This window comes from Rhagoletis pomonella, unplaced genomic scaffold (genome assembly GCF_013731165.1).
Source record: "Rhagoletis pomonella isolate Grant_MI unplaced genomic scaffold, Rhpom_1.0 Rhpom_scaffold_00005, whole genome shotgun sequence".
Classification (NCBI taxonomy): Eukaryota; Metazoa; Arthropoda; class Insecta; order Diptera; family Tephritidae; genus Rhagoletis; species Rhagoletis pomonella.
In genome coordinates this window covers 22919612-22929963 of record NW_023458559.1, presented here as the reverse complement: position 1 = coordinate 22929963, position 10352 = coordinate 22919612, and the positions used below count along the sequence as shown (strand labels likewise).

At 36.0% G+C, this 10352-nt stretch overlaps 1 protein-coding gene across 1 annotated transcript in view; it reads left to right on the top strand.

Annotated features, from left to right (window-relative positions):
- The window catches only part of LOC118738771, a gene marked incomplete in the record, with an annotated part of 347848 nt that extends 341055 nt beyond the window's left edge, over positions 1-6793 (top strand). The window contains 1 exon segment of the mRNA XM_036469734.1: positions 3588-6793. Coding sequence (XP_036325627.1) covers positions 3588-5201 — 1614 coding nt within the window.
- Positions 6794-10352: the final 3559 nt, after the last annotated feature.

Here is a 10352-nt window from a genome sequence, read left to right as displayed (position 1 = left end):
AGAAAACGATGTTCTTTTTGTTTTCGCTAACTGCATATTTCACTCCATAATTACCCTTTTTAGAAAAAATTTGAGTATTTTCTTTCATACAAAGTATGCTCGACAAAATTTTCATATGAATAAAATGCCTAGCACCGACAACAAAAAAAAAATGCCAAGAATCAACGGTATTTGCAGCGACTTGAAGTTTGCACTTTATTTAACTAAAATTGAATGGGCTACAAAACTGCGTACCTGAAATTTTTTCTAGAAAAGCTTATTAACTTATACAATGCCTTGTATATTTTGAAATGCTTTCATTTTTTCAATATTATTTTGATCCAATTTGCGCTTTGGCTAAGTTTGTTAAATAAACTAGTGCAAATACTCTAAATTACAGCTAGATGCAATACTCAAGCTCCTTCATTTTTTGTACTAACTGGTCTCAAATTCAAATTTGATTAAAATTTTATAGATTTTCTAATGCAATGTCATATGCCTAAATTGAGAAAAAATTGAATGTCGATTTGCGATTTTTTGGATCGATCCACGAATCGAATCGGAACTAGAAAATCGAATGCTAAGGGTTCGATTAATTGATCTTCGATTTAATCGATTTAAAAACGGCATCTCTATTTCTTAGGTTGGCGGGCGTACACAGGGTTGCCAGGTGTCCGGTTTTTGACCGGACAGTCCGGTTTTTAGTCTGTATCCGGTTTTCTCTTATTCTAAAAGAAAAGTCTTCTCAACAATAGGAAAACTCATGGGAAGTACTCGTATGTTTTAAAAGCGACGACGCAAGTTCATAAATTTGTTTGCTTTCGAAGGAACACTTTTAAGGCTGGTTTTCACTATGTCATATTTTGATGGCAAAATTTTATGAACATATTTTGACACAACTTTATCTCCTTTATTTATGGGTTAAAAACGGACAGATAGTCGTTTTACCCAACTAAAAACCTATACTGTTGAAATTCCATTTGACAATGTGTTTTCACTTATTTGACGGCAAATGTCATTGAATTTCAAATATTGAAAATAAGCCTTTATAATAATATGATCTCTTTAAACATAAGCATACACACCACCACTTCTTCTTCATCCCCCATTCATTCTCTCTGCAAACGAAACGATATGCCAATTACCAAATAAGTCTTCTGCAGCCACCCTCCACTTTGGAATCTAGGAAGTTCCATTGAACTTGAATCTAACATCACTATAGATAACTAGAAATTACTACATATGACTTGAAATACATATATTATCTTCTCACATCGAGGTTTCTGAATTATATGGTACCGATCCTTTTAAAATTCCAAACACATTTCACGGCGTGAAATTTTGTAAATTTTTTTGCAAAAATTAATTATGGCTAAACAAGTAGAAGATTTGGAATCCGATGAGTTTTTTTTATGGCATCCCATATCTTTGTAGGTAAAGAAGTGTGAATGCAGTTCCGTAAAAGTTGGCCGTAGAGCAAAATTTTTTTAGCGAAGCAATTATTTTCATCAAATACATATGTAAATATATGAGGCATTCTTTTTCGTATCGGACACCAAATTTGGTGTCACACTTTCGGTTCGCTTAAAATTTTTTATGGGTTCTAGACATGAAATAAGCTAACACGTATTGGAGGATATTAATTTTTTTTAAATTTTTTTCTTCGGAGACATGATCTGTCAAAGATTGGATTTTTTCGATTTCTGACTAATCATGTTAGTCTTAAAATCTTTATATCGGGTTCTGCTTATCGTAGAGACTTCATCTTAGGTCGGAAACTATCGATAATCGCCTCCATCGAGAATGTGCTATAGTTTTTTAAAAACCACTTAAACTTAAACTTATAGACTATCGATAGTCTGCGATAGTTTTCTTTTGAATTATAAGTGTATTTCTTTAAATTTGATTCCATTTTCATAACCTATGTATGTATGTATATTTTACCATATTGGTAAGTCTAATTTCATATGATGGAGAGTTAAATGACATTATAATTATAGACCTAACACCCTTATAATTTACTAAATGTTTATTATTTCATTAAAATTTTGTTGTTATTAAAAACAAAGCAGCTTTTGTTTTTTGTTTAGGCTTTAAACTAGACCGCCTTTCACTCATAATTATTCCGGCTGTGCTGAAAATACGCTCAGGCTCCACCAAACTTGGTGGAATGCATAAATATTTCAGCGCGCATTCTGTCTTAGGACTCAGATTTTCCGCTGTGAGCTATAAAATACTCTCTTTATCAAAATCTACATATGTATATTCTGTTCACAATAACTAGTTATTAATTACCTACTAAAATAAAAGTGGGTCTGCACCTATAGTGATATTAGTTTCGTAATATTGATGAAATTATATAATGGAATCTATACCAGACCAACGTTTCCTAATTTAGACCCGCGTACCGCGTATCAATGAAACCGAATAATTATAAGGTTTGTGCGATAGTTGTAGGTGTAACTGAAGGATCTTGAACGGCAGCACTATGTTTACGCAATTGGAATCCATCCATTTAAAATCAACTATCTAAGATAGTTGCCTTCTTATCAATGATCGGTGTTCATATTGGATAACCTTTTCTTCAGTCCACCAATTAGAAGATCACATAAATCGCTGCAAAATAAATACCAAAATCTAATGAGAATTCAATGAGCGTCCGTTTTCAAATTTTGTTCTAACACTTTTTTACTTTCTCGAAACTGTCGATAGTCAATACATTAGTCTTAAACCATCTATAGTGACGATAGTGCTATCGATTGTTTCCGACCTCTACCCTAACGAATCATATAACGGTAATTTAGAAAAATACGAAATCCTCGATAAATCAGTAAATATTAAAGCTAATTTATTCAAAATTGATGGTTGCAACAATTTTTTACCAAGAAATACGCTTATGATACAATTTTGGAAAATGGGCGTGGCACCGCCCACTTATGATCACATATATGTATCTCGCTAACCGTTCTAGAAATTTGAACCAAACTCGGTATGGTTATTGTGCTTGCCACATAAAAGCAAAGCGTTGAAAATTATTGAAATCGGACTAAAATTACGACCGCTTTTCATATAAAGGTATATTTCAGAAATGCTTGAAACTGCAATATTTCGAAATTTAAGGATGCTAATTCACTTAAAATTTATACACCCCGGCTTATCGTGTAGCGGTAGCTTTCGGAAAGGTGGAAAACATATATTTAATAATTGCGCCTGGTATTTAATGTTCGGCTCCGCCCGAACTTAGACTTTCTTACTTGTTTTATTTAATTTTATTGTACACACGGAACCGATTATAATTTTGTACCCCTACGTACAATGCGATTTATTTCTGGTTAGTTTTTCGATAATATTTTATGTAGCTTTATTTAACTGTTAATTTAATCAATTCCTTTTATATTTTTCATTTCATATTTAATTCATTTGTTTGCGCCACCTGTCAACACCATACTATTTTGGTTATTACATTCTACCGTACACAAACCGTCATGCTTTTCATCACCGTGAATTCCCTCAATTTCTCCCTAATACGTGTTCATGTCGCATGCAACAATTAACTTGGAAATTATGCCATTGCTTGCTACAACAATAACCCCCAAACTAACTAACAGCATTTTGGTATTGGCGTCACTAATCCATTTCTAGCAAGTGAATGCGTCTCAACAGCGACCGCCTGCGCTTTCAACACCACTGCCACCGACCACAGCCTCAGCGCCCATGGCATCGGTAAGAAACTACGACGAAAAACCATCAGCGACCCCTACGCACATATCCGGTACATCACCTATGGCAACGACCACTCCAACAGCCACCGCGCTGCCGAGTGCCAAACACATGCCCACAATCATCCCGCCAAGTGTACGGTCGGCGCGCTCAAGGCAACAGATAAACAGCAACAGCAAGCTAAATCACAACAACAGCATGACAACAACAATGGCCGCCAACGTGAGCAACATCAGCAATCGTTGCTAATCCAACGAAAATCGTGCGGAGGCAACAACGGCAACAGCAAGGACATTGTATCGCAGCAGCGCAGATTAGTACCGTTAGGTGGTAATGCCGATGAAGGTGATGTTGTTGCTATTGATGCCACCAAAAAGATTTCAACCACAGAGGAGAACGTTACTGGCCATTCTGATGGTTGCGCTGATGATATCACGAATTTAATATTGCCACAAATCGAGGATGAGGAAAGTGCAACAATAACACTGGCCTCAACTGTTGATTATTTGGGACGCAGGCCAGTCAAGTTGCCACTACGCAAGTATCACAGCTTCCACTTTCAGCCATCCCAAACGGTGGCTGGCACACTGCGACACTGCAAATTGCAGCAATTGCGTATGCAAATGCAAGAAAAACAACAACAAAGAGCGCCGATAACTATGCCAGATGATGTTAAAGAGTCTGTTCGCCCAGAACCATTATCGCCAGCTGGAACAGCTGCACCTACTTCATCCAAACGCTACGCCGTAGAAGGTGGCCCGCTAGTTTTTCGGCCTCTTTCATGGCACGAACAGCGCATTTTTAAGCCAATTTCATCGCCAGTAGACGCACGCGAAGCGCCGGCAATAATGGGAAGAATGGCACCACAAATTGCCGAAACGATAACGGAAAATACTCGCCAGACCTTCAAATTGACAACCGCCGAGGCAGAGGAGGAGGAAGAAAAATCTGAAATGAGCGAAGAGCTTGCAGAAGAAATCAAACAAATCACCCGAAGTGCGCAATTACCACATGTGAGCCTCAATCCCGCTGCCTCGTTAGAGGCCTTAGAAGCGCTCACTAAACATCATCCGGAGTTAATTTATGCCACCAAACCGGGTACCCGACAGAACCTGCACAAACAGTTGGCATTGCCAAAACAGTGGACCCAACAATCGATCGACGAAAAGCAGCAAACCACGGGCAATTTGTCAAAAGACTTCGACGAAAAGGAGAGTGGTGGCATTAATACAGAGGATGCCGATCGTAATGTCGTCACAGTGGATGACGATGAAGAAGACCTTGGCTACTCTTTTTGCGAAGACTACGACGATGATGATGACGAGTTGGAAAGTGAGGAAATGAAAAGCAGTGCAGCCGAAAGCCAAGGCATTGGCCTAACTGCGGATGAGCAACGAACGTCCGTCACAGCAGAGTCTCCGCGGGTGGTGCTCTCAGCTGGGCGCAATGGTGGGCAAGTGAAATACATGCTACGACAAAGCTATCGGGAAGTGCATATTTAGATGGATTACATGACCCAGCGATGATTTTTCTATACTCGATTTTGTTCGCCAGAATGAATATTGTGTATGCGCATAGGAGCAATAAACTGTACTGCATTCCCAATAATAAATTAAATCATTAGTTACACCATACCATACTATATATATACATACATACACATGTACGTAAATGTAAATAACCAAAAAACGATACCAAAAATTCAAATTAATCTAAGACAGATTGCGCCTTGCCATGCTGGCGCACAAAGCGCTAAGAACTAAGTTAAATAAGTACGTTAAATTAGAAATATGTATGTAGGTATTTATAAATTAAGTACTCATGTGCAAGCAAGTATATATACATACTTATTTGTATTTAAATTAATGTAAATGCGTAAAGTTTGTTGGTATTTTTAAATAAAACAAGAAGAAAAAAAAATCCAAAAAGAAGAACATAGTCAGTTTGTTTAGATATTAAAATTTTGAATGTATAGCATATAGATTTTAAATGAAAACCAGATTTGCGAAGTCATTCGTACTTTAAAAGTGTTGTATAAAATATAAATGTTGATGCATAACAAACTAAATTAAGTTTACAAATCAGTTAATTTCGCTCAGTTGTTAATACACTACTGCAAAATTTTGTAATGTATGCACAAAGATGGATATGTTACATACATATGTACATATGTAGTTAATAGGAAAAACGTGGCAGCTCATTCAATTTTTTTTTCAATTATTGACATTTTTAAGTTACAAACGGTAAATACACCTCATTTATTAACTTATTAAACACTTTATATAGTTATTTATTTATTTATTTTTGTAATTATGTAGCTATTATTTTAAAATTACTTATTCAACCACAAAATAATTTATTTCACATAACGAGAATACATACATATTTAGCCAATTTCTTAATAACTGCATTATATTTGAATTAAGAACATTCACATGAAATCAAATATTTTATAGTTATTTCGTTTCTACCAAAAAATTTCGCCTTTGCACCGGGGAAGGGTAACATTTTTTAGAAGAAACGAAATCACCATAATACATTTGTCAATTAGATTATTCCTTGCTCATGCATATTTACACACATATTTCTATTTGAAAAACTGTCAGCATAAAGGTATCACACCCCTATGCGATTCTGTCGGTGCGAATATGTTCCGACAAATTTTACAACTATGCCGACCATAGTTTTTAATGAGGAACCACACACTTGCGCGATTTTGCAGCAGCGATTTATTCGAATATTCACTGTTCTTCTTTTGGTCGTGCCGAAATCGCAGACTCCGCGTTTTCAGTCGGTTTCAGTTTGCTGCTCTGTTGCTTTGGCTGCGAAATTTCAAACAGTTCAGCAACAGCACAGTCTCAAATAATCGTTGAGCTTCGAACGAGCTATCGTTAGCGACGGCAAAAACAAATAAAATATTCGATTAATTATAAAAAAATAGTTTCGCAGCTCTATTATACATTAAAAACCTGAGTATGTCTGCTGGTAAGTATCAAACTACTGGAACGTTTGAGCTCAAACGTATAACATACACATACATATCGTCGTTTAAAGTACAAAACCGCGTATCAACAAAATGCAAAAAGATAATGCAAAACCGCGTATGTGCTTTGCATAAATTATTTTCTAGATAGTAAAAACCCTCATATTTCAAAATGGTTCTCCTTTTTATAAAGCAATCACATTTCTGGCATGAATGAATAAGGATTGAGCCAAGAGTTTGTGTGGGCAACTCCAATTTTTGGCAGCCAATGTCAGTTACGCGGTTTTGCAGAATGACAATACGCAGTTTTGTACTTTAAACGACGATATGTATTTTTACTGTTTTCTGTTGTGCATAGGGTAAACAGTTTCCGGTTCGTGGCACTGTTTACCAAGAGAAATTAGGTTCCTTTCTTATAATAAAAATTGACTTATAGGTCTCGCTGGAATTGAAAGATTCCTGAAATTCACATACATATATGTTTATCTGGGTCGATTCAAATTCTGTACATACATATTAGTCACATTTAAAGGAAACAGTTTGTCCTAAAATTAGCCAAATCTTATTCAAAATGTGTATTAAGGCTCACTTACTCGTACATTTTTCACTTTGGACTATAACCTTGGATTACTACTCTAAAGTGTTCCAAAAATTGCTCCAAAAATCTACAGAAAAAACTTTTAATGGGTCAAGAACTGGTTTGTGAATATCTCTGAGTCTCGGTTCGGTTCAAATGGGTAATTTACTTACAGTCAACTTCATAGAAAATAAAGAAGACTTGAAATGCTTTATGAATCGAAAATTTTTAGGAGAATTTTATAATATCACAAAACAACAACAATGCAAATTAAAAATGGCGGACCTTATATGGTAGTTTCAATCGCGTAATTACAATTTTTATATCAACGAGAAATAATCGGAGGGCGTCCCAGGATATCGGTCCACCCTTTTAAAATGAGGCGAATGGTTTTTATTGAAACACTCAAAAATACGACCTACCAAATCGGGGATGCTCTATCTTTGGGGGTCGAAACGGGAAGTGGATGTCCTATATTATTTAGTAGGAAATTGAACCAGTCAGGAGTGCCGCAGTCGAAAACCTAAATTTTACATTTCAAACATGACAAATACATAACTAAATTACCTAATCGAAGCTACTATTATTGTTGGAAAACATAAAGGAGAGGATGTACTCCTGCCCGAATTCCTTTGATACCAACTGATTTGTCATTCGAGTTCAAGCGATTCTCGACACAAAGTTTGAATGCAAACCAATTTGTTAGTTTTCAAACCTAAATAATTGAAAAAATAATATTGTGGCGTTCACACCTACCTGGTTATTAGGGTATCTGATTATGTGGTTATTTTTTATTCAGTTTACAACGATAAAATACACTACAGAAAAATAATTTTTAACCAGATAGCCTGAAAACCAGGCAAGTATGAGCACCCACATTGTTTAACCGAGAGCACTACAACTAGAGGTGTGTATGTAGTTATATCTTCATTAAGTAAATGCATATGATATACATACATACATACATTTAATCAGAATCACTATCTTTCAATTTGTAGAGTGTAACGAAGTGCTCAGGGTATACATGTATTAATGCATAAATATTTATATGAGAGTTATTTCAAGCATCGAAACGCTTTAAAATGGCAAAAATAATAATAAATAACTGAAAGAAATATAAAATATTTACATTAAGTAATCAGTTTGAACCACTACATACATACATACTCGTACATACATTTTATTTGCCTAACCTAAAACAAAAACTTTTTTAAAACTGCCTATTTCATACATCACGTTTCCGCCCAATGCTATATTAGCCGTCATCGATTCGCTAACAGTTAGCGAATGACGAAACGAACGAACTCAAACTCGCTATCGTCTATTCTTGCTAGCTAACTTTGTTGTTGCTTTTAGAGGCGAAATTTTTCGTTAAGCGACCGGAACTCAAACATAGCAAGCAGCGAAGTGGCGAATCGATGACGGCTATTAATTACTCAGTTCCTTTGACTTAATAATAACTTTACATATCTTCGTGTTTCATTGTAGCAAGTGTCCGATTTTGAGGATCCCTATAAAGGCAGTAATACGTACATTTTCTAAGTTGACACATTTGCCACACAACTTTTTATGCCAGCAATATGTACATACATATTTGTATAAATATATACTTATAATACATGCATGTATGTACATATATTAAATGTGTAAATGTTTTCTTACTAAGTATACTCGAAATTAATTGAATACTGAGGTGGAGTTCTGAAATATTTTTAAAAGGTAAACATAAAACATTTATTTCTAGCTTGAATGCAGCACAAAAATTTTGATTTTTTTTTAGTTTAAAAAGCATTTTGTTTGCATTGCAATAAAGCCTTGTGGCCACTCTTATCAAGTTATTTTTTTGTCTTGCTCATTTATTCTTCTGTCGTGCGATCACTATGTTGCGAGTATGCCTAGATTACATATACAGGGTGTCGCAGAAGTACGCTGCCAAATTTGAGGAGAAGGTAGGTGGGAGGGTGAGCTCCCTGATAAGCAAAAACTGTTTAAGTAAAAGTGTCACTGTTTTTGAAATATTGAAATTTATTGGAATTGACAAAAAATTTATTTGATTATAAAACTGGCGACCTTCTACTCTAATTCAAGCTCGGCACCTTTTAAGAAAAGACGCTTTTAAAGATCCTAAACTGAATTGGGCTATCTCAGCAGCAGCTCCATTTGTTTGTTCCCGCAGATGGTCTTCGTTTTGAATTGTTTTTGAATAAATTTTGTCCTTAAGACAGCCCCAGTAGAAAAAATCGAATGGATTTAGGGCTGGCGATCGAGCAGGCCACGTGATTGGCCCGTATTGTCCAATCCATCGGCGAGGATAAGTTTCGTCTAAATGAGCTTTTACTTCACGCCCGTAGTGAGCAGGGCCTAGTCTTCACCGCAGGTTCAAGGGTACATCTCCTAAAAGAGTTGAAAGCAGTTCTTGAAGGTACTCTAAATAACTGTGAGAGTTGAGCATTGGCGGCGTTCCACAGGTTCCAATATCCGACAATTAAAAATACCGTACTATAAATTTATTTTGTACTGGTACTGCGAACGATATTCTCTCATTTCGTGAGGATTGTCTATCTGCCAACTGTGAAGGTTATGTAAATTAAAATAACCATCACGTTTGCATGATGATTTATCGCTCCAAATTATTTTATTAAAAAGTTGGGGTCTGATTTATGCATTCGCAGCATTTCTCGGTAAAATCTAACCCTCGACAGGTAATCTCTCTCTTGTAGAGCTTGAACACGTTGAATGTAGTAGGGATGAAATCGATGGTATTATATATTATAGTTTTTGATATTCCAGTCCGTCTTTCCATCATTCTCACTGAGGTCGATGGACCTAGTTCCACTTCCTCTAACACAACTTCAACATCTACCGTTGCAGGACGTCCTGTCTCGGCGCCACACCTTCCGAGTATGCGGCCTTAAAAAAGTGTAAAATGAATGTTAGAAGAAGAATGACTTCAAACAAGAAAGGTGTAAAAATTACTTACCTTCAGATATTTCACTATGGGTCCGGGGGAATACTTCACGACCCGGATGCCGACGATTGCGATATCGCTCTGCATAGAGTCTTTGAGAAGCTCTGGCATTACAGCAGGCTTCA